Source organism: Oncorhynchus masou, chromosome 23, assembly GCF_036934945.1.
Source record: "Oncorhynchus masou masou isolate Uvic2021 chromosome 23, UVic_Omas_1.1, whole genome shotgun sequence".
Classification (NCBI taxonomy): domain Eukaryota; kingdom Metazoa; phylum Chordata; class Actinopteri; order Salmoniformes; family Salmonidae; genus Oncorhynchus; species Oncorhynchus masou.
In genome coordinates, this window is record NC_088234.1 from 58,818,462 (window position 1) to 58,843,949 (window position 25,488).

The 25,488-nt window shown below is 46.9% G+C and overlaps 1 protein-coding gene across 1 annotated transcript in view; it reads right to left on the minus strand.

Moving 5' to 3' along the window:
• Positions 1-25,488, minus strand: part of LOC135511121 (echinoderm microtubule-associated protein-like 6) — a 128,638-nt gene that overhangs the window by 34,127 nt on the left and 69,023 nt on the right. The window contains exons 27-37 of the mRNA XM_064932675.1: positions 24,882-25,086; positions 24,323-24,449; positions 18,301-18,379; positions 17,928-18,057; positions 17,704-17,802; positions 16,824-16,997; positions 16,445-16,653; positions 16,175-16,332; positions 14,398-14,512; positions 12,321-12,509; positions 11,903-12,075 (exon numbers count right to left, since the gene is read on the minus strand). Of these exons, the coding sequence (XP_064788747.1) occupies positions 11,903-12,075; positions 12,321-12,509; positions 14,398-14,512; positions 16,175-16,332; positions 16,445-16,653; positions 16,824-16,997; positions 17,704-17,802; positions 17,928-18,057; positions 18,301-18,379; positions 24,323-24,449; positions 24,882-25,086 (1,658 nt within the window). The remainder of the gene's footprint in view (positions 1-11,902; positions 12,076-12,320; positions 12,510-14,397; positions 14,513-16,174; positions 16,333-16,444; positions 16,654-16,823; positions 16,998-17,703; positions 17,803-17,927; positions 18,058-18,300; positions 18,380-24,322; positions 24,450-24,881; positions 25,087-25,488) is intronic.

The window sequence follows — 25,488 nt, forward strand, 5'->3', positions numbered from 1 at the left end:
CTGATGCTGATGCTAGGGTTAGTTTACTGCCAGGATGTGGACGTGAAGCTTGGGTTAGGGCTGATGCTAGGGTTACTGCCAGGATGTGGACATGTAGCTAGGGTTAGGGCTGATGCTAGGGTTACTGCCAGGATGTGGACATGAAGCTAGGGTTAGGGCTGATGCTTTACTGCCAGGATGTGGACATGAAGCTAGGGTTAGGGCTGATGCTAGGGTTACTGCCAGGATGTGGACACAAAGCTAAGGTTAGGGCTGATGCTAGGGTTACTGCCAGAATGTGGACATGAAGCTAGGGTTAGGGCTGATGCTAGGGTTACTGCCAGGATGTGGACATGAAGCTAGGGTTAGGGCTGATGCTAGGGTTAGTTACTGCCAGGATATGGACATGAAGCTAGGGTTAGGGCTGATTCTAGGGTTTGTTACTGCCAGGATGTGGACATGAAGCTAGGGTTAGGGCTGATGCTAGGGTTACTGCCAGGATGTGGACATGAAGCTAGGGTTAGGGCTGATGCTAGGGTTACTGCCAGGATGTGGACACGAAGCTAGGAGGGCTGATGCTAGGGTTACTGCCAGGATGTGGACACAAAGCTAGGGTTAGGGCTGATGCTAGGGTTACTGCCAGGATGTGGACATGAAGCTAGGGTTAGGGCTGATGCTAGGGTTACTGCCAGGATGTGGACATGAAGCTAGGGTTAGGGATGATGCTCGGGTTAGTTACTGCCAGGATGTGGACATGAAGCTAGGGTTAGGGCTGATGCTGGAGTTATTGCCAGGATGTGGACATGAAGCTCGGGTTAGGGCTGATGCTAGGGTTACTGCCAGGATGTGGACATGAAGCTAGGGTTAGGGCTGATGCTAGGGTTACTGCCAGGATGTGGACATGAAGCTAGGGTTAGGGCTGATGCTAGGGTTAGTTACTGCCAGGATATGGACATGAAGCTAGGGTTAGGGCTGATACTGCCAGGATGTGGACATGAAGCTAGGGTTAGGGCTGATGCTAGGGTTAGTTACTGCCAGGATGTGGACATGAAGCTAGGGTTAGGGCTGATGCTAGGGTTAGTTACTGCCAGGATGTGGACATGAAGCTAGGGTTAGGGCTGATGCTAGGGTTACTGCCAGGATGTGGACATGAAGCTCGGGTGAGGGCTGATTCTAGGTTAGTTACTGCCAGGATGTGGACATGAAGCTAGGGTTAGGGCTGATGCTAGGGTTACTGCCAGGATGTGGACATGAAGCTAGGGTTAGGGCTGATAGGGCTGCCAGGATGTGGACATGAAACTAGGGTTACTGCCAGGATGTGGACATGAAGCTAGGGTTTGGGCTGATGCTAGGGTTAGTTACTGCCAGGATGAGGACATGAAGTAAGGGTTATGGCTGATGCTTGTGTTACTGCCAGGATGTGGACATGAAGCTTAGGGCTGATGCTAGGGTTACTGATATGGACTAAAGCTAAGGTTAGGGCTGATGCAAGGGTTACTGCCAGGATGTGGACACAAAGCTAAGGTTAGGGCTGATGTTAGGGTTACTGTCAGAATGTGGACATGAAGCTAGGGTTAGGGCTGATGCTAGGGTTAGTTACTGCAAGGATGTGGACAAGAAGCTAGGGTTAGGGCTGATGCTAGGGTTACTGCCAGGATGTGGACACAAAGCTAGGGTTAGGGATGATGCTCGGGTTAGTTACTACCAGGATGTGGACATGAAGTTAGGGTTAGGGCTGATGCTAGGGTTTGTTACTGCCAGAATGTGGACATGAAGCTAGGGTTAGGGCTGATGCTAGGGTTACTGCCAGAATGTGGACATGAAGCTAGGGTTAGGGCTGATGCTAGGGTTACTGCCAGGATGTGGACATGAAGCTAGGGTTAGGGCTGATGCTAGGGTTAGTTACTGCCAGGATGTGGACATGAAGCTGGGTTAGGGCTGATGCTAGGGTTACTGCCAGGATGGACATGAAGCTAGGGTTAGGGCTGATGCTAGGGTTACTGCCAGGATGTGGACATGAAGCTAGGGTTAGGGCTGATGCTAGGGTTACTGCCAGGATGTGGACATGAAGCTAGGGTTAGGGCTGATGCTGGAGTTACTGCCAGGATGTGGACATGAAGCTAGGGTTAGGGCTGATGCTAGGGTTACTGCCAGGATGTGGACATGAAGCTAGGGTTAGGGCTGATGCTAGGGGTACTGCCAGGATGTGGACATGAAGCTAGGGTTAGGGCTGATGCTAGGGTTACTGCCAGGATGTGGACATGAAGCTAGGGTTAGGGCTGATGCTAGGGTTAGTTACTGCCAGGATGTGGACATGAAGCTAGGGTTAGGGCTGATGCTAGGGTTAGTTACTGCCAGGATGTGGACATGAAGCTAGGGTTAGGGCTGATGCTAGGGTTACTGCCAGGATGTGGACATGAAGCTAGGGTTAGGGCTGATGCTAGGGTTACTGCCAGGATATGGACACAAAGCTAAGGTTAGGGCTGATGCTAGGGTTACTGCCAGGATGTGGACACAAAGCTAGGGTTAGGGCTGATGCTAGGGTTACTGCCAGGATGTGGACATGAAGCTAGGGTTAGGGCTGATGCTAGGGTTAGTTACTGCCAGGATGTGGACATGAAGCTAGGGTTAGGGCTGATGCTAGGGTTACTGCCAGGATATGGACACGAAGCTAGGGTTAGGGATGATGCTCGGGTTAGTTACTACCAGGATGTGGACATGAAGCTAGGGTTAGGGATGATGCTCGGGTTAGTTACTGCCAGGATGTGGATGTGAAGCTTGGGTTAGGGCTCAAGCTAGGGTTACTGCCAGGATGTGGACATGTAGCTAGGGTTAGGGCTGATGCTAGGGTTACTGCCAGGATGTGGACATGAAGCTAGGGTTAGGGCTGATGCTAGGGTTACTGCCAGGATGTGGACACAAAGCTAGGGTTAGGGATGATGCTCGGGTTAGTTACTGCCAGGATGTGGATGTGAAGCTAGGGTTAGGGCTGATGAAGCTCTTAGGGTTGCTAGTTACTGCCAGGATGTGGACATGAAGCTAGGGTTAGGGCTGATGCTAGAGTTATTGCCAGGATGTGGACATGACGATAGGGTTAGGGCTGATGCTAGGGTTACTGCCAGAATGTGGACAAGCTAGGGTTAGGACATGTGGACATGAAGCTAGAGTTAGGGCTGATGCTAGAGTTATTGCCAGGATGTGGACATGGAGCTAGGGTTAGGGATGATGCTCGGGTTAGTTACTGCCAGGATGTGGACATGAAGCTAGGGTTAGGGCTGATGCTAGGGTTATTACTGCCAGGATGTGGACATGAAGCTAGGGTTAGGGCTGATGCTAGGGTTAGTTACTGCCAGGATGTGGACATGAAGCTAGGGTTAGGGCTGATGCTAGGTTATTGCCAGGATGTGGACATGAAGCTAGGGGTTAGGGCTGATGCTAGGTTACTGCCAGGATGTGGACATGAAGATAGGGTTAGGGCTGATGCTAGGGTTACTGCCAGGATGTGGACACAAAGCTAAGGTTAGGGCTGATGCTAGGGGTACTGCCAGAATGTGGACATGAAGCTAGGGTTAGGGCTGATGCTAGGGTTACTGCCAGGATGTGGACATGAAGCTAGGGTTAGGGATGATGCTCGGGTTAGTTACTGCCAGGATGTGGATGTGAAGCTTGGGTTAGGGCTGATGCTAGGGTTACTGCCAGGATGTGGACATGTAGCTAGGGTTAGGGCTGATGCTAGGGTTACTGCCAGGATGTGGACACAAAGCTAGGGTTAGGGATGATGCTCGGGTTAGTTACTGCCAGGATGTGGACGTGAAGCTAGGGTTAGGGCTGATGCTAGGGTTACTGCCAGGATGTGGACATGAAGCTAGGGTTAGGGCTGATGCTAGGGTTAAAGTTTAGGGCTGATGCAGGATGCCAGGATGGACATGAAGCTAGGGTTAGGGATGATGCTAGGGTTAGTTACTGCCAGGATGTGGACATGAAGCTAGGGTTAATGCTAGGGTTACTGGGATGTGGACATGAAGCTAGGGTTAGGGCTGATGCTAGGGTTACTGCCAGGATGTGGACATGAAGCTAGGGTTAGGGCTGATGCTAGGGTTACTGCCAGGATGTGGACACAAAGCTAAGGTTAGGGCTGATGCTAGGGTTACTGCCAGAATGTGGACATGAAGCTAGGGTTAGGGCTGATGCTAGGGTTAGTTACTGCCAGGATGTGGACAAGAAGCTAGGGTTAGGGCTGATGCTAGGGTTAGTTACTGCCAGGATATGGACATGAAGCTAGGGTTAGGGCTGATTCTAGGGTTTGTTACTGCCAGGATGTGGACATGAAGCTAGGGTTAGGGCTGATGCTAGGGTTACTGCCAGGATGTGGACATGAAGCTAGGGTTAGGGCTGATGCTAGGGTTACTGCCAGGATGTGGACATGAAGCTATTAGGGCTGATGCTAGGGTTACTGCCAGGATGTGGACACAAAGCTAGGGTTAGGGCTGATGCTAGGGTTAGTTACTGCCAGGATGTGGACATGAAGCTAGGGGGTTAGGGCTGATGCTAGGGTTTGTTACTGCCAGGATGTGGACATGAAGCTAGGGTTAGGGCTGATGCTAGGGTTACTGCCAGGATGTGGACATGAAGCAAGGGTTAGGGCTGATGCTGGGTTATTGCCAGGATGTGGACATGAAGCTGGGTTAGGGCTGATGCTAGGGTTACTGCCAGGATGTGGACATGAAGCTAGGGTTAGGGCTGATGCTAGGGTTACTGCCAGGATGTGGACATGAAGCTAGGGTTAGGGCTGATGCTAGGGTTAGTTACTGCCAGGATGTGGACATGAAACTAGCTGCCAGGGTTAGGGCTGATGCTAGGGTTAGTTACTGCCAGGATGTGGACATGAAGCTAGGGTTAGGGCTGATGCTAGAGTTATTGCCAGGATGTGGACATGAAGCTTGAGGGCTGATTCTAGGGTTAGTTACTGCCAGGATGTGGACATGAAGCTAGGGTTAGGGCTGATGCTAGGGTTACTGCCAGGATGTGGACATGAAGCTAGGGTTAGGGCTGATGCTAGGGTTAGTTACTGCCAGGATGTGGACATGAAGCTAGGGTTAGGCTAGGGTTAGTTACTGCCAGGATGTGGACATGAAGCTAGGGTTATGGCTGTTACTGCCAGGATGTGGACATGAAGCTAGGGTTAGGGCTGATGCTAGGGTTACTGCCAGGATGTGGACACAAAGCTAGGGTTAGGGCTGATGCTAGGGTTACTGCCAGGATATGGACACAAAGCTAGGGTTAGGGCTGATGCTAGGGTTACTGCCAGGATGTGGACATGAAGCTAGGGTTAGGGCTGATGCTTGTGTTACTGCCAGGATGTGGACATGAAGCTAGGGTTAGGGCTGATGCTAGGGTTACTGCCAGGATGTGGACATGAAGCTAGGGTTAGGGCTGATGCTAGGGTTACTGCCAGGATATGGACATGAAGCTAGGGTTAGGGCTGATGCTAGGGTTTACTGCCAGGATGTGGACATGAAGCTAGGGTTAGGGCTGATGCTAGGGTTACTGCCAGGATGTGGACATGAAGCTAGGGTTAGGGCTGATGCTTGTGTTACTGCCAGGATATGGACACGAAGCTAGGGTTAGGGCTGATGCTAGGGTTACTGCCAGGATGGACATGAAGCTAGGGTTAGGGCTGATGCTAGGGTTAGTTACTGCCAGGATGTGGACAAGAAGCTAGGGTTAGGGCTGATGCTAGGGTTACTGCCAGGATGTGGACACAAAGCTAAGGTTAGGGCTGGTGCTGGGGTTACTGCCAGAATGTGGAAATGAAGCTAGGGTTAGGGCTGATGCTAGGGTTACTGCCAGAATGTGGAAATGAAGCTAGGGTTAGGGCTGATGCTAGGGTTAGTTACTGCCAGGATATGGACATGAAGCTAGGGTTCGGGCTGATTCTAGGGTTTGTTACTGCCAGGATGTGGACATGAAGCTCGGGATAGGGCTTATGCTAGGGTTACTGCCAGGATGTGGACATGAAGCTAGGGTTAGGGCTGATGCTAGGGTTACTGCCAGGATGTGGACATGAAGCTAGGGTTAGGGCTGATGCTAGGGTTACTGCCAGGATGTGGACACAAAGCTAGGGTTAGGGCTGATGCTAGGGTTACTGCCAGAATGTGGACATGAAGCTAGGGTTAGGGCTGATGCTAGGGTTACTGCCAGGATGTGGACATGAAGCTAGGGTTAGGGCTGATGCTAGGGTTAGTTACTGCCAGGATGTGGACATGAAGCTAGGGTTAGGGATGATGCTCGGGTTAGTTACTGCCAGGATGTGGACATGAAGCTAGGGTTAGGGCTGATGCTAGAGTTATTGCCAGGATGTGGACATGAAGCTAGGGTTAGGGCTGATGCTAGGTTATTGCCAGGATGTGGACATGAAGCTAGGGTTAGGGCTGATGCTAGGGTTATTGCCAGGATGTGGACACAAAGCTAGGGTTAGGGCTGATGCTAGGGTTACTGCCAGAATGTGGACAAAAGCTAGGGTTAGGACATGGAGGGCTGATGCTAGGGTTACTGCCAGGATGTGGACATGAAGCTAGGGTTAGGGCTGATGCTAGGGTTACTGCCAGGATGTGGACATGAAGCTAGGGTTAGGGCTGATGCTAGGGTTACTGCCAGGATGTGGACATGAAGCTAGGGTTAGGGATGATGCTCGGGTTAGTTACTGCCAGGATGTGGACATGAAGCTAGGGTTAGGGCTGATGCTGGAGTTATTGCCAGGATGTGGACATGAAGCTCGGGTTAGGGCTGATGCTAGGGTTACTGCCAGGATGTGGACACAAAGCTAAGGTTAGGGCTGGTGCTAGGGTTACTGCCAGAATGTGGAAATGAAGCTAGGGTTAGGGCTGATGCTAGGGTTACTGCCAGAATGTGGAAATGAAGCTAGGGTTAGGGCTGATGCTAGGGTTAGTTACTGCCAGGATATGGACATGAAGCTAGGGTTCGGGCTGATTCTAGGGTTTGTTACTGCCAGGATGTGGACACGAAGCTAGGGTTAGGGCTGATGCTAGGGTTACTGCCAGGATGTGGACACAAAGCTAGGGTTAGGGCTGATGCTAGGGTTACTGCCAGGATGTGGACATGAAGCTAGGGTTAGGGCTGATGCTAGGGTTACTGCCAGGATGTGGACACAAAGCTAGGGTTAGGGCTGATGCTAGGGTTAGTTCCTGCCAGGATATGGACATGAAGCTAGGGTTAGGGCTGATGCTGGGTTAGTTACTGCCAGGATGTGGACATGAAGCTAGGGTTGCTAGGTTATTGCTGTGGACATGAAGCTAGGGTTAGGGCTGATGCTGGGTTACTGCCAGGATGTGGACATGAAGCTAGGGTTAGGGCTGATTCTAGGGTTACTGCCAGGATGAAGCTGGACATGCTAGAGTTACTGCCAGGATGTTAGGGGTTAGGGCTGATTCTAGGGTTAGTTACTGCCAGGATGTGGACATGTGGACATGAAGCTAGGGTTAGGGCTGATGCTAGGGTTACTGCCAGGATGTGGACATGAAGCTAGGGTTAGGGCTGATGCTAGGGTTATTGCCAGGATGTGGACATGAAGCTCTGAGGGCTGATTCTAGGGTTAGTTACTGCCAGGATATGGACATGAAGCTAGGGTTCGGCTGATTCTAGGGTTTGTTACTGCCAGGATGTGGACACGAAGCTAGGGTTAGGGCTGATAATAGGGTTAGTTACTGCCAGGATGTGGACATGAAACTAGGGTTACTGCCAGGATGTGGACATGAAGCTAGGGTTTGGGCTGATGCTAGGGTTAGTTACTGCCAGGATGTGGACATGAAGCTAGGGTTAGGGCTGATGCTTGTGTTACTGCCAGGATGTGGACATGAAGCAGGGTTAGGGCTGATGCTAGGGTTACTGCCAGGATATGGACACAAAGCTAAGGTTAGGGCTGATGCTAGGGTTACTGCCAGGATGTGGACATGAAGCTAGGGTTAGGGCTGATGCTAGGGTTACTGCCAGGATGTGGACATGAAGCTAGGGTTAGGGCTGATGCTAGGGTTAGTTACTGCCAGGATGTGGACATGAATGCTAGGGTTAGGAAGTTAGGGCTGATGCTAGGGTTACTGCCAGGATGTGGACATGAAGCTAGGGTTAGGGCTGATGCTAGGGTTACTGCCAGGATGTGGACATGAAGCTAGGGTTAGGGCTGATGCTAGGGTTAGTTACTGCCAGGATATGGACATGAAGCTAGGGTTAGGGCTGATGCTAGGGTTACTGCCAGGATGTGGACATGAAGCTAGGGTTAGGGCTGATGCTAGGGTTACTGCCAGGATGTGGACATGAAGCTAGGGTTAGGGCTGATGCTAGGGTTACTGCCAGGATGTGGACACAAAGCTAAGGTTGGGCCTGATGCTGGGGTTACTGCCAGAATGTGGAAATGAAGCTAGGGTTAGGGCTGATGCTAGGGTTACTGCCAGAATGTGGAAATGAAGCTAGGGTTAGGGCTGATGCTAGGGTTAGTTACTGCCAGGATATGGACATGAAGCTAGGGTTCGGGCTGATTCTAGGGTTTGTTACTGCCAGGATGTGGACATGAAGCTAGGGTTAGGGCTGATGCTAGGGTTACTGCCAGAATGTGGACATGAAGCTAGGGTTAGGGCTGATGCTAGGGTTACTGCCAGGATGTGGACACAAAGCTAGGTTAGGGCTGATGCTAGGGTTACTGCCAGGATATGGACATGAAGCTAGGGTTAGGGCTGATGCTAGGGTTACTGCCAGGATGTGGACATGAAGCTAGGGTTAGGGATGATGCTAGGGTTACTGCCAGGATGTGGACATGAAGCTAGGGTTAGGGCTGATGCTAGGGTTACTGCCAGGATGTGGACATGAAGCTAGGGTTAGGGCTGATGCTAGGGTTAGTTACTGCCAGGATGTGGACATGAAGCTAGGGTTAGGGCTGATGCTGGAGTTATTGCCAGATGTGGACATGAAGCTCGGGTTAGGGCTGATGCTAGGGTTATTACTGCCAGGATATGGACATGAAGCTAGGGTTAGGGCTGATGCTAGGTTATTACTGCCAGGATGTGGACACGAAGATAGGGTTAGGGCTGATGCTAGGGTTACTGCCAGGATGTGGACATGAAGCTAGGGTTAGGGCTGATGCTAGAGTTACTGCCAGGATGTGGACATGAAGCTTGGGTTAGGGCTGATGCTAGGGTTACTGCCAGGATGTGGACATGAAAGCTAGGGTTAGGGCTGATGCTAGGGTTACTGCCAGGATATGGACATGAAGCTAGGGTTAGGGATGATGCTAGGGTTTGTTACTGCCAGGATGTGGACACGAAGCTAGGGTTAGGGCTGATGCTAGGGTTACTGCCAGGATGTGGACACGAAGCTAGGGTTAGGGCTGATGCTAGGGTTACTGCCAGGATGTGGACACAAAGCTAAGGTTAGGGCTGATGCTAGGGTTACTGCCAGATGTGGACATGAAGCTAGGGTTAGGGCTGATGCTAGGGTTACTGCCAGAATGTGGAAATGAAGCTAGGGTTAGGGCTGATGCTAGGGTTAGTTACTGCCAGGATATGGACATGAAGCTAGGGTTAGGGCTGATTCTAGGGTTTGTTACTGCCAGGATGTGGACATGAAGCTAGGGTTAGGGCTGATGCTAGGGTTACTGCCAGGATGTGGACACAAAGCTAGGGTTAGGGCTGATGCTAGGGTTACTGCCAGGATATGGACACGAAGCTAGGGTTAGGGCTGATGCTAGGTTACTGCCAGGATGTGGACACAAAGCTAGGGTTAGGGCTGATGCTAGGGTTACTGCCAGGATGTGGACATGAAGCTAGGGTTAGGGCTGATGCTAGGGTTACTGCCAGGATGTGGACATGAAGCTAGGGTTAGGGCTGATGCTAGGGTTACTGCCAGGATGTGGACATGAAGCTAGGGTTAGGGCTGATGCTGGAGTTACTGCCAGGATGTGGACATGAAGCTAGGGTTAGGGCTGATGCTAGGGTTACTGCCAGGATGTGGACATGAAGCTAGGTTAGGGCTGATGCTGGAGTTACTGCCAGATGTGGACATGAAGCTAGGGTTAGGGCTGATGCTAGGTTTAGTTACTGCCAGGATATGGACATGAAGCTAGGGTTAGGGCTGATGCTAGGGTTAGTTACTGCCAGGATGTGGACATGAAGCTAGGTTAGGGCTGATTCTAGGATGTGGACATGTTTGTTACTGCCAGGATGTGGACATGAAGCTAGGGTTAGGGCTGATGCTAGGGTTACTGCCAGAATGTGGACATGAAGCTAGGGTTAGGGCTGATGCTAGGGTTACTGCCAGGATGTGGACAAGAAGTTAGGGTTAGGGCTGATGCTAGGGTTACTGCCAGGATATGGACCTGAAGCTAGGGTTAGGGCTGATGCTAGGGTTACTGCCAGGATGTGGACATGAAGCTAGGGTTAGGGATGATGCTCGGGTTAGTTACTGCCAGGATGTAGACATGAAGCTAGGGTTAGGGCTGATGCTGGAGTTATTGCCAGGATGTGGACATGAAGCTCGGGTTAGGGCTGATGCTAGAGTTATTGCCAGGATGTGGACATGAAGCTAGGGTTAGGGCTGATGCTGGAGTTATTGCCAGGATGTGGACATGAAGCTCGGGTTAGGGCTGATGCTAGAGTTACTGCCAGGATGTGGACACGAAGCTAGGGTTAGGGCTGATGCTGGAGTTATTGCCAGGATGTGGACATGAAGCTCGGGTTAGGGCTGATGCTAGAGTTATTGCCAGGATGTGGACACGAAGCTAGGGTTAGGGCTGATGCTAGTTACTGAAAGGATGTTTATATAAATCTAGGGTTTGGGCTGATGCTAGTTACTGAAATAATGTGCATATAAAGCTAGGGTTAGGGCTGATGCTAGTTACTGAAAGGATGTGCATATAAAGCTAGGGTTAGGGCTGATGCTAGTTACTGAAAGGATGTGCATATAAAGCTAGGGTTAGGGCTGATGCTAGTTACTGAAAGGATGTGCATATAAAGCTAGGGTTAGGGCTGATGCTAGTTACTGAAAGGATGTGCATATAAAGCTAGGGTTAGGGCTGATGCTAGTTACTGAAAGGATGTGCATATAAAGCTAGGGTTAGGGCTGATGCTAGTTATGAAAGGATGTGCATAGTTAGGGCTGATGCTAACTGAAAGGATGTGCATATAAAGCTAGGGTTAGGGGATGCTAGTTACTGATATAAAGCTAGGGTTAGGGCTGCTAGTTACTGAAAGGATGTGCACATAAAGCTAGGGTTAGGGCTGATGCTAGTTTCTGAAAGGATGTGCATATAAAGCTAGGGTTAGGGCTGATGCTAGTTACTGAAAGGATGTGCATATAAAGCTAGGGTTAGGGCTGATGCTGGTTACTGAAAGGATGTGCATATAAAGCTAGGGTTAGGGCTGATGCTGGTTACTGAAAGGAGGTGCATATAAAGCTAGGGTTAGGGCTGATGCTAGGGTTACTGCCAGGATGTGGACATAAAGCTAGGGTTAGGGCTGATGCTGGTTACTGAAAGGATGTGCATATAAAGCTAGGGTTAGGGCTGATGCTAGTTACTGAAAGGATGTGCATAAGGGCTGATGCTGGTTACTGAAAGGATGTGCATATAAAGCTAGGGTTAGGGCTGATGCTAGTTACTGAAAGGATGTGCATATAAAGCTCGGGTTTGGGCTGATGCTCGGGTTACTGCCAGGATGTGGACATAAAGCTAGGGTTAGGGCTGATGCTGGCTACTGAAAGGATGTGCATATAAAGCTAGGGTTAGGGCTGATGCTAGTTACTGAAAGGATGTGCATATAAAGCTAGGGTTAGGGCTGATGCTAGGGTTATTGCAAGGAGGTGGACAGGTGTCTAGCCAAAGTGCTCCAGGTAGCTCCTATGTCCCCTCAGTTCTTGCCTGATGTCCTGTATGGCAGCACTGCGGTCTCGTTTCTTGCCCCACATCTTGAGTGAGTTGGTGAGGAGGATGATGAACTCCCCATTCTTCATGCCCACAGACACCATCTCCCCATCAGGACTGTAGCTGGCACACTTGGCTGGGTGGCCCAGGCTCACCTTGTTCAGCAGTTTCTAGCAGGTAAATGGACGCAGGGTTGTAGACAACAAAACATGACATAGGACGGTATTTTGCCATTCAACGGTTAACTAAATTCAAGTGCAAAGGAAACCAAGAACACAAACCTATTTACACACAGATTTGTGATTCAAAAAAGTTGTTTCTGCAATAAATCAATTAAGACATTCAACGTAAGTTCAAACGTAACTTCAAAGCTCAGCAGACCATTGGAACCACATAGTATTTATTTGTGCTGTACCTTGTCGTCCAGGTCCCATATGCGGATGGTGCTGTCGTCGCTGGTGGAGATGAACAGGTTTTTAGAGGGGTGGGTGGCCAGGCCCCAGATCTCGCCCTGCATGTGACCGTTGATCAGGATGTTGGACGCAGCGTTCTTCTCTCCCACCTCAATGATCTCACCATCCTTTGTACCTACCAATATCTTACCCTGGTAGACAGTGACACAAGAAGGTTACTGTTTTTAACCCTTCAGAATCCTAGCTATAGACTTTGGGCTCGCTTCAATCCATATCGCTAAGAGCGTCTGCTAAATGACTAAAGTATTATACACTGCTCATAAAAATAAAGGGAACACTAAAATAACACATCCTAGATCTGAATGAATGAAATATTCTTATTAAATACTTTTTTCTTTACATAGTTGAATGTGCTGACAACAAAATCACACAAAAATTATCAATGGAAATCAAATTTATCAAACCATGGAGGTCTGGATTTGGAGTCACACTCAAAATTAAAGTGGAAAACCACACTACAGGCTGTTCCAACTTTGATGTAATGTCCTTAAAACAAGTCAAAATGAGGCTCAGTAGTGTGTGTGGCCTCCACGTGCGTGTATGACCTCCCTACAACGCCTGGGCATGCTCCTGATGAGGTGGCGGATGGTCTCCTAAGGGATCTCCTCCCAGACCTGGACTAAAGCAACTCCTGGACATTCTGTGGTGCAACGTGGCGTTGGTGGATGGAGCGAGACATGATGTGCTCAATTGGATTCAGGTCTGGGGCAGGGGCAGGCCAGTCCATTGCATCAATGCCTTCCTCTTGCAGGAACTGCTGACACACTCCAGCCACATGAGGTCGAGCATTGTCTTGCATTAGGAGGAACCCAGGGCCAACCACACCAGCATATGGTCTCACAAGGGGTCTGAGGATCTCATCTCGGTACCTAATGGCAGTCAGGCTACCTCTGGCGAGCACATGGAGGGCTGTGCGGCCCCCCAAAGAAATGCCACCCCATGACTGACCCACCGCCAAACCGGTCATGCTGGAGGATGTTGCAGGCAGCAGAACGTTCTCCACGGCATCTCCAGACTGTCACATGTGCTCAGTGTAAACCTGCTTTCATCTGTGAAGAGCACAGTGGTGAATTTGCCAATCTTGGTGTTCTCTGGCAAATGCCAAACGTCCTGCACGGTGTTGGTGCTGTAAGCACAACCCCCACCCGTGGATGTCGGGCCCTCATACCACCCTCATGGAGTCTGTTTCTGACCGTTTGAGCAGACACATGCACATTTGTGGCCTGCTGGAGGTCATTTTGCAGGGCTCTGGCAGTGCTCCTCCTGCTCCTCCTTGCACAAAGGACTGCTATCCTGCTGCTGGGTTGTTGCCCTCCTACGGCCTCCTCCACGTCTCCTGATGTACTGGCCTGTCTCCTGGTAGCGCCTCCATGCTATGGACACTATGCTGACAGACACACCAAACCTTCTTGCCACAGCTCGCATTGATGTGCCATCCTGGATGAGCTGCACTACCTGAGCCACTTGTGTGGGTTGTAGACTCCGTCTCATGCTACCACTAGAGTGAAAGCACCGCCAGCATTCAAAAGTGACCAAAACATCAGCCAGGAAGCATAGGAACTGAGAAGTGGTCTGTGGTTATCACCTGCAGAACCACTCCTTTATTGGGGGTGTCTTGCTAATTGCCTATAATTTCCACCTGTTGTGTATTCCATTTGCACAACAGCATGTGAAATTTATTGTCAATGAGTGTTGCTTCCTAAGTGGACAGTTTGATTTCACAGAAGTGTGACTGACTTGGAGTTACATTGTGTTGTTTAAGTGTTCCCTTTATTTTTTGAGCAGTGTATATATATATATATATATATATATATATATATATATATATATATATATATGATATTCAATTAAAATCTTTCTCTCTATATATATATATATCTCTATATATATATAAAACATAGTGACAGTACGTTTATTTCCGAAAGGATTGTTCAGGGAGTTGCTTTAAGATTAAACATCTGCTGTAGACATGCTCAAAGTCTCTTTCACTGCTGTGTGCCCTGGCTGTGCTGAACTCACCTTTCCTCGACAGACGGACCTCACACACTCAACAGTTTGGCCCGTCTCCAGCTGGAACGCTCGGCAACGCTTCATCTCCTGGTCCCACAGTTTCACTGCACCGCCCTCCTTGGTACTGAAAAAGTGCATGCACGCACACACACACATGCAAACACACCATCATAATCATCAATGTATCATCATAATAGAGGATAGAGGGTTAACCGAGATTCAGAACTATTCTTAATGTAATCCAATGGAATTCCAGATGTGATTTTTGGTGCTAGTGTGCCTTGTTACTTTAGGTGGGATTATTGGTGTTGTCTCAAGTAGGTCAGTGTTATAAAGATATCATTCTGATTATCAGTGGTCTTGGCAGCAGGTAGCCTAGCGGTTAAACAAATACTTTCCCTGAGTCCGATGAACTAGTGGACACCATTTTTATGTCTGTCTCTGTGTCCAGTATGAAGGAAGTTAGTTAGGTAGTTAGCTTAATGAGTGGAAGTCTATGAATATCTACTAGCATACTAGTAGAAAAATGGCCTCATTGCCAAAATATCCCTTTAACCTCTTGATGCTATGGGGGCGCTATTTCATTTTTGGATAAAAAGACGTGCCCATTTTAAGCGCAATATTTTGTCACAAAAAGATGCTCGACTATGCATATAATTGGTAGCTTTGGAAAGAAAACACTCTGACGTTTCCAGAACTGCAAAGATATTCTCTGTGCGTGCCCTAGAACGTGAGCTACAGGCAAAACCAAGATGAAACGGCATCCAGGAAATCAGCAGGATTTTTGAGGCTCCGTTTTCCATTGTCTCCTTATATGGCTGTGAATGCGAGAGGAATGAGCCTGCCCTTTCTGTCGTTTCCCCAAGGTGTCTGCAGCATTGTGACGTATTTGTAGGCATATCATTGGAAGATTGACCATAAGAGACCACATTTACCAGGTGTCCGCCCGGTGTCCTGCGCCGAAATTGGTGCGCAAACCTCAGCTGCAAGTATTTTTCCATGGAATTCAGAGAAGAAAGCAGGCTTCCACGAACGATATATCAATGAAGAGATATGTGAAAAAACACCTTGAGGATTGATTCCAAACAACGTTTGCCATGTTTCGGTCGATATTATGGAGTTAATTCGGAAAAAGTTTGACGTTGTTGGTGACTGAATTTTCGGTTCGTTTCAGTAGCCGAATGTGATGTACAAAACGGAGCGATTTCTCATACACAAAGATTCTTTCAGGAAAAACTGAACATTTGCTATGTAACTGAGAGTCTCCTCATTGAAAACATCCGAAGCTCTTCAAAGGTAAATGATTTTATTTATTTGGTTATCTGGTTTTTGTGAAAATGTTGCGTGCTAAATGCTACTCAAAATGCTAAGCTAGCTTTGCATACTCTTACACAAATTAGTGAATTGCTATGGTTCAAAAGCATATTTTGAAAATCTGAGATGACAGTGTTGTTAAGAAAAGGCTAAGCTTGAGAGCAGGCGCATTATTTTCATTTTATTTGCGATTTTCAGAAATCGTTAACGTTGCGTTATGCTAATGAGCCTGAGGCTTTATTGACGATCCCAGATCCGGGATGGGGAGTATCAAGAGGTTTTAAGAGCATTGGGTCAGTAACCGAACAGTCACTGTTTCAAATCCCTGAGCTGACTAGGTGAAAAATCGGTCGATGTACCCTTGAGCAAGGCACCTAACCCTAATTTCTCCTGTAAGTCACTCTGGATAAGAGCATCTGATAAATGACTAAAATGTAAACTGTAAATGGCCGTGCAACAGTACGGTACTCACGGCCTCTCCTTGCCCCCTGTGACGATGAGGCCGTCCCTCAGTGTGGTGTACATGGTGAACACTGGCCCGGTGTGGGCTTTAGCCACGACACGAAGCAGGAAGTGGTCTCTCCACACGTACACATCCCCATTTATAGCACCTGTGAATGTTAGGTTATTCTGGAGGAAGAGAAACCACAGCTCAGGATCATGAAACCGTTTAATGGATCTCTGAAATGAATTACTACCCATTAGGGTAGACTAAAGAGTGCCAAATTCTGTCGATACTCACCGCACCAAAGGCCACAGACAACATGGTCTGCATCCTGCCGTCGTCCACTGAGCCCACCACTCCCTTCTTATACATGAGAGAGCCTCCAGCTAGTGTCCAGAACTTGATGTGCTTGATACCAACAGACACGAACTGAGAGTCGGAGTCTGGCCGGAACTCAACTACGAAGATCCTGTCTGGATGGCCACCTTTACTGGTCACTTTAGCACCTGGACAGGGAAACCCACACAAGCACAAACACTCCTATGACCTGCTATTTACAGTTACAGAGTGATATCTAACAACATTGTTGGATTAGCAATCCCAAAAATGCCCAGACCAATCTAAGCTGTAGCCTACCACCATCTCAGTGAATATTACCAGGGTCAGAATGGCTCACCTTCCTGCCAGCGCCACACAGTGATGGTGTGTTCAGGCTCCACCCCCACAGAGAGCAGCAGCTTTCCCGTGGCGCTGAAGTTGACGTAGCCCACCCCCTTGGCGTGAGAGCAGCGCAGGATGGACAGCGTCTGTTTACTCATGGCGTCCCACACATGGATGGAGGGGGTGGTGCCTGGAGCACAGAGAAAACCACCATAGTCTGATCCAGTATACAGGGCTACAGTATGGAGCAGTCCAGGGCAATTGATTGGCTGTATTATAGTACTGGGTAAAAAAGGTCAGAAAAGTAGGGTTGAATACAGAGGGATAACTACTGGAGGATAGAAAACACAGGACAGGCCACTGGGAAACTGCAGGAGAACAGCAATAAGAGGGTAAACCTATAGGGGTGGTTTCCCCGACATAGATTAAGATTTTTTTTCATTGAGCTTGCTTTTTTATTGTAGGACTGGGATTTGTCTGTGTCCGGGAAACCGGCCCATAGGCATAGTAACTGTAAAGGTCAATCTGGACGGGGGTTTACCTGGCAGGTCTGTCACTTCACCTGTGGTGTGTGAGCGATGGGAAATTAGGCAAAAGAACAAATTCAATCTAAAGTGAGTGCCTTCTCAGATGCTGCTGAGGGCCATGATATTAAGCACCAATAACAATGACTTCTAGCAACAAACAAAAGGTGTCAATGTAGACTGAACAGGTCCTCAACAAAGTCCCAGAAAAATGCTATGATAAGGCTAAACATGGGCATTCAATACCTCTCTCTCTCTCATATGCCCACACTCAGCCCACACACAAATGCTATGGATAAGTACATGCAAAATATGTCAACGCATAATCACAATAAAATAAAACATGTTCATTCACTGCAGTACAGTACATACCAATCTGTCCTGTAGCGATGACATTTTTGTATTTAGGATGTTGATTGACGGTCAAACAGAGGATGTCGTCTGTATGCTCCAAGTAGAAACTCTGAGTCCCTGAGGAAAAATAGCTTTAAAACACAGAGTTCATCTTCATCTTATCATGTACAAGACTTTGAAAATCACAAGTCCTGATGTCAATATTGAGTATAGTATCTGAAAGTGACAACACGTAGCTGTACCAGTAGAGAGGCTGTGCACCATGGCCGTAGCTGCTGTGTGGAAGACGATGTCGGCGCCGTCGTTGAGGTAGTGAAGGTTGTTACGACAATCAAAGCCCCTGAACCCAAACACGTGGTCCAGAACCAGGTCCTGGAAGTACACACATCACCGACCAATCACATGCCACAGCGCACCAAACGTACCCAACAATTGTTCATAAAAATAAAAATAAATTAAGGTTAAAAATGTAACAAGACATAAGCATTTCGCTACACCCGCAATAATATCTGCAAAATATGTGTATGTGACAAATAAAATTAGATTTTGAAACATCGTGGTGAGTATGACATCAAAGTTATTCAGAGTTAACATCAACACCACCGTGAGACAAACCTCAACAAGCTTCTTCTTTTTGGTGATATTGTTCTTCTGCAGCTTCTCTGGTTGGGGAGCAGCTCGGCTAACAGGTGGCCTGCAGTGAGTAAACAGATAGTACTGCCTCACACAGTAGATATATTGGACAGATACAGTATATTAACATGTGTACCACAGAACCAAGTTGTGTTTTCTCAGAGCAATTTCATTACAGGGCACAGAAATGCCACATTAAGGATAGATTAGGCCAAGTTATAAAATGTCTCTCTAGTCTGACATGAGAGTGATAGAAACAAAGAAATAAAGATAAGAGAGAGTGTGAGAAAGAAAATATCTATGTGCTAAACTACAGCTTGAGGCACTCAGAGAGTCAAAACAGCTGCAATCAGTCATATCCCTCTGAATAGAAACCTTGTTAAGCATGGCTACAGTACATCATTGTTTGTTAATCACTCATAATAGCCTTTACTGTTTATAATACACAAACATTCAGTGTCCCTCATGAAACACACACAGTATATAACACAATATCTACAGACAGATTCAGTGCTACATAAAATTGAATAAATTGTATACATCACAGACATTTTCCTATTACATTTTCCACATGTATGAATTTTGGCCAGCCACTGCACACATATCACCAAGGTGGGCACATCACATTCACAATGTTAACAAGCGTCAACTTTCACATAAGGATCACACCAATAATGACACATTACACCAGTTGGCTGAGGCCACATTTAACATGTATGGCAATGAGCCACAATGAGCAACATAATACAATTCCATTCAGTCTCTGAGTCAGTTTCTAGGCTCTACACTGCCACCTGCAGCACATCTACCTTTGCGTCTCAGTGAGGCTTTCCCTGGATTTCCTTCTCTGTCCCCCCCTCATTGAAATCTATCACTATAAAATATAAATACTTAAAAAGAGGCAATCTGCAGTTAATGTAGCAATTACAGATTGCCCCTTTAAAGTGAGTGGGATTCCACTCTCCTTAAAAATGAAGTCACTGGATATGTTGGAAAATTTGACTTCCTAGGCAGTTGGTTACCACAGTGACGTGTCCTGGCTGAGACCTGAGATCCATGGTCACTCTCAGGGGTTAACAGACCATGTAAAACATCTGAAATATCAATACTATTGATAGCTGACACAAAAGCAAAGGGCCATTAAAGGAAGAATAGAAGCACTCCACACTACCCTTTCCCATCTAGACAAAAGGAATACCTAGGTGAGAATGCTGTTCATTGACTACAGCTCAGCGTTCAACACCATAGCGCCCACGAAGCTCATCACTAAGATAAGGACCCTGGGACTAAACACCTCCATCTGCAACTGGATCCTGGACTTCCTGACGGGCCGCCCCCAGGTGGTAAGGATAGGCAACAACACATCTGCTATGCTGATCTGCTATGCTGATCAGGGGTGTGTACTTAGTCCCCTCCTGTACTCCCTGTTCACCCACGACTGCGTGGCCAAACACGACTCCAACACCATCATCAAGTTTGCTGACGACACAGCAGTGGTAGGCCTGATCACCAACAATGATTAGAGAGGAGGTCAGAGAACTGGCAGTGTGGTGCCAGGACAACACCCTCTCCCTCAATGTGAGCAAGACAAAGGAGATGATTGTGGACTATAGGAAAAGGAGGGCCGAACAGGCCCCCATTAACATCAACGGGGCTGTAGTGGCATCACTGCCTGGTATGGCAACTGCTCGGCATCTGACCGTAAGGCACTACAGAGGGTAGTGAGTACTTCCCAGTGCATCACTGGGCCAAGCTTCCTGCAATCTAGGACCTATATAATAGGCGGTGTCAGAGGAAAGCCCATAAAATTGTCAGAGACTCTAGTCACCCAAGTCATAGACTGTTCTCTCTGCTACCACACGGCAAGCGGTACCGGAGCGCCAAGTCCAAAAGGCTCCTTAACAGCTTCTACCCCCAAGCCATAAGACTGCTGAACAATTCATCAAATGGCCACCGGACTATTACATTGACCCCCCCCCCCTCTATTTGTGTTGTACACTGCTGCTACTCACTGTTTATTCTCTATGCATAGTCACTTCACCCCAACCTACATGTACAGATTAGCTCTAACCTGTACCCATGCACACTGACTCTGTACTGGTACCCCCTGTATAAACCTCGTTATTGTTATGTTATTGTGTTACTTTTTATTATTTTTTAAACTTTAGTTTAGTTGGTAAATATTTTCTTAACTCTTCTTGAACTGCACTGTTGGTTAAGAATTTTTAAGTAAGCATTTCACGGTAAGGTCTACACTTGTTGTATTCGGTGCATTTGACAAATACAGTTTGATTTGATTTGATTTATTAAGTTATTGGTCCTTAACATAGGTTGTCAAAGGTTCACGAGAATGTGTGCATGCTCCCGTGTGCACACACACTGACAGACAGAGTCTACAAGTTAACAGGGAAACACATATTGAAGAAGCCCTTGGAGGTTGAAATCCAACAGGAGGTTGAACAGTACAATGACAATGCAGAAGCATTAGTCATACAGCACCAGCACTGTGTGCAATGGCCTGGTAGAACTACAGCCGTGTCATACAAGACAAGGTTCCAGCTCACTGGCAAATTACTAGCCCAAAGGTGATAGCTGTGATCACATACATAGTTTACACTCCTTACAGCTGACAGACACAAGCGTCATTCTCTGTTTGTCTGAACAGCATTTAACCAGCATTGTTTGGATGATCATGCACGGCAGGGAGCTAATATTTCCAACATCTGCTTTCTCCTATTTCATTTGGTAATCAGACTCCCTCTTCCACATGTGTTTTAACAATATTATCAGTGTCTACGTGCTAATAAAATGTTATGTTTTATTGAACCATTATTTAACTAGAGTCATAGAGTGATGCTGCCTAGCTCCATGTCTCTACCTGAACAAGAAAGAGAAGATGGGGAAAAAGCCCCACTGGGTGTGAAACTCTGCAGTCTGGATGCAAACATGCAGTTCTGATCAGATGGGAATGAGATGAGCTGACTGCCACCATGCAAGTACATACAGAACGTCACAGAGAAACACGTGGACCTGGACCCACAGTGTACGCACACAGCGTGATAGACACAAGTAGCCCACTTTACCTGGATCCCCTTGAGAGCAGTGGACAGAACCAAGTGAGAGGTTTAGAGGACAGGTCGGAGTCCGAGGGGACTCAATATAGCTATAAAGACTCTATGCTCATGCAAAAAGCAACCTGGAGAGCTATTAGCTGTCATTTCTGCCTGGTGCACACCATGCTCTGGCCATTAGCCTGCTGTCAGCATGCTGGAAAGAGAGACAGCTCGTAGGAGAAGTGTGGAATGAGAGAGTGCACCAGTCTACAGAGCGATAAGGGGAAGGGGGTCATACCCTGGGGTCCCTGTGCAAACTGTGCAATAGAGCTCCTATGAGAGGAGGAGGAAGGGCACAGGAAGAGAGAAATGAGTCAGTGCCTCGATCTCAACCCCCAAGGGGTTATGGGAAAACAAGGTCCTGTGATGTCTGGGGCTCCATGAGAGGGGAAGAAGAAAAGAGAGGGGGAGAGACAGAAACAGAAAGAAAGAACGGTCTCCTCCAGCATCACTTGGTAAATCATCATTGTACTCAGAGTACCCTACAAAATAAATTCTGATACGAATGACCCAAAAGGACCTAAAATAAAATGTCTTACTCATGCAGTTGACATAACTTCACATTGGCCATACTTTGAGCAATATGAGTGATAGTGGGGAGCGTCATGGTAAATAATGCCAATTTTATGGCTTAGAATACAACACAGATTATGCCCATAGTCCATATAAATAGATGACTACAAAATACAGCTTTTTCAGAACTGCTTCCTGTAGGACCATTATTGGAGATCAGTGAAATAACAAACACTTTTGGATAAAATGTCAAGTATGTTACGGTTATAAAAGGAAAAACATGGAAAATTCTGTTGAAATCCCTGGATTAAAATAACACCATGTATTCTATTGTATGTTAGAAATTCTACCTACACACTCAATAAAATCCTCATCTCTTCACATCCAATGTATGGAAATACCACCCACATCCCATAGCTAACACAGAATGTATGCATAGGTCATACTTACTTGACAATGCCCTGCCTCCAAAGGAATGCAAGTTAAAACACAAGAGAGATATTAAAGAGATTGAACAGGATGTTAAACACTTACAAATTCGTAACATTCTACGAATTGGAATTTGTGACATATAATAAGAAATGGATTACGTCGTATACAATTGTCGGGGACCTGTTTTGGATTGTGAGCACTACTTTTAAAACTACTGGCTGAAATTACACCTTTATAATGCATCTTTCAAAGGTAGACTCAGTGAAATTACGTTGCCGCGAGCAGCACCGCAGATAATGAGATGAGCGAGACGCAAGACTTCGCTCTCACACAGTCACACACAGTATCTGCGCATGTGCACCGGTTACCTTCACGCGTGGTAGCCAGGGCACCAAAACAACTGAGAAGTTGAGCCTCGTGGTTAAATGCTCTTAGTTGTTGTAGAAATGGACGTTGTGAGCCTCCCAGATAGCATATGATAGGTTCTTCACTGGTTCATGTTCTGTAACTATTTCATGTTTCCTGTCATTCTGTGATGCTGTATAATTGGGTAAATGTTATTCTACACATTATATGAAAGAGAATGGACAAAGTCAAAGTCTTCCATACATAACAGCACTGCTATATGTGACAATAATGGAAAATAGTGGGGAGCGTCATGGTAAATAATGCCAATTTTATGGCTTAGAATACAATTTGTGGCAACGCAACCTTTGGCTTTGACAAAAATCAATCATTGTCTCCTCGGGCTATACATGCTATTTCCACAGTATATTTTTTACTTCCCCTAGTTGCACATAGCTGATAAGCCATTTATATTGATGGGGGAACCACTGATGTGGCAATATTCGATACAGTCTCGAAGCAACTGAGATCATACCAATGATACCGTATAGGTACTGTATATACAACATATCGGTATCATAGCAACAGATATCACATAGAAGCTCAAGAGAGCACACCTGCTACACATGCACATAACATTGTGTAATACTTTGTCAAGATACCTTCACAAGCCACAAGAACATGCTATCTCATACTGTAACACCACACAGACTACGACCCAAACACGTACACCCAACAATCCACAGATAGATGGATCAAACATAAAACATGCACACGGCATGCAATATCAATGGGCTACATCCACAATGCATGCCCAGGACAATCCACAGTATCATAGCAACAGAGGTGAATAGAGAGAGCGTATTAGAGAGAGGACACATAAAGCACACGCGTACACTCATAAAGTGCAGAAAGAAATAACATAGAACTGAGGATAAAGATATTTCTATGAGCATATAATGTCTTGTTTTTTAATGCAAGTAGTACAGATAGGTAAAGAGTAGTCTATGTCTATCAAACTAAATCAGGCCTCCTACTCCATTTGAAATAGTCTAACATGAAAACAAACCCCACGCAGTCTTCCCTTAAACTTCAAATGCTGTCAGCTAAGCACTGAAAAAGTCAACTTACTCTGTATCATAAAAAAAGCAAGACCAAACTCTATATCCATGTCAACCCAACAATGACCACCTCTGAGGCTTTACAAAAGGTATAAATACTGTATATATGAATAATACTCATATAGATGTGTACTGGTAGACAGTTCCAGTTCCTGTTTCTGACACCAGAGGACTCTATAAGCATTCCTGTGTAGACAATCAAATGGTGTTGGAAGCTGATGGCAGCCTGATTAGGATCAAGACTTTGTCTTTTGAGGCCTATAACATAACAGATAAAACTTGGGCATTTTTTTATCGTCACTGCCTCAGACTTTAAATTGTTTTAAATCTACACACAGCACAATGGTCAGGGGCCAAGACACTCTAATGTTTAAGCTCTATCACTAAGTGACAACGACCAGTCCCAAAACAGAATCTGTACAGTTCAGTCATTAGAGAAGGAAGGGAAACGTGGGTAGAGACAGAGGTGTGGGGGTGTACCTTTCCTCTGGTGACACCTCCTTCAGTTGCTGGTGGGGTTTGATGCCACACATACCCCGGATGCTGACAGCATAGATCTTAGTGGTGTAGTTGATGCTGTTCTCCCTTGCCACATCACTGTCATACCCTACAGACACGCCCACAGGAAGAGACTCGCCAATTAGAGTAGTGTTTTAAAATGTGGATTTGATCAGGATAGCTTTGTGTGTGTCTGTTGAGAATGTTGTATGGGACTTCTAAGAGTAGATTGTGAGAGAGTTGTAAGAATGTGTATATAAAAAAAGTAATATATACGTTTTATTGTCATATACACAGGATAGTTGCAGTGAAATATGCTTTTTTACAGGGTCAGACATAGTACTACGGTGTTAAGTGCCTTGCCAAAGGGCACAGACAGATTTTTCACCTTGTTGGCTTGGGTGTTGGAACCGGCGACCTTTCAGTTACTGGTCCAACATTCTAACCATTAAGCTACCTTCCGCCCACAAGCACTAATGTATATAGTAGTATTGTATACTACTGTACTGTATGGATCAGTTGTCTAAAGGCTGGAGTTTACCTCCGTCCTCCTCAATGTCATCGTCTGACTCCTCGCTGTCCACAGGGTTCTCCCTGTGACCCTCTCCGGTTCTCTCCAGGCTCCAAATCATCAATGCTGTGTCAGCTCCGCCCAGCGTCAGTAGCGTGGCGTCATCTTGTGCCCATCGCACGTTGGTTATATGGGCACTGTGGCCCACGTACTTCTTGAAGCGGGCATATTGACCCTGAAGGGGGAGCAGACAGTGCCAAGTTGAACCAAGAGACAATATTGAACCAAGTTGAACCAAGAGACAACATTGAACCAAGAGACAACATTGAACCAAGTTGAACCAAGAGACAACATTGAACCAAGAGACAACATTGAACCAAGTTGAACCAAGAGACAACATTGAACCAATAGACAACATTGAACCAAGTTGAACCAAGAGACAACATTGAACCAAGAGACAACATTGAACCAAGTTGAACCAAGAGACAACATTGAACCAAGAGACAACATTGAACCAAGTTGAACCAAGAGACAACATTGAACCAAGAGACAACATTGAACCAAGTTGAACCAAGAGACAACATTGAACCAAGTTGAACCAAGAGACAATATTGAACCAAGTTGAACCAAGAGACAA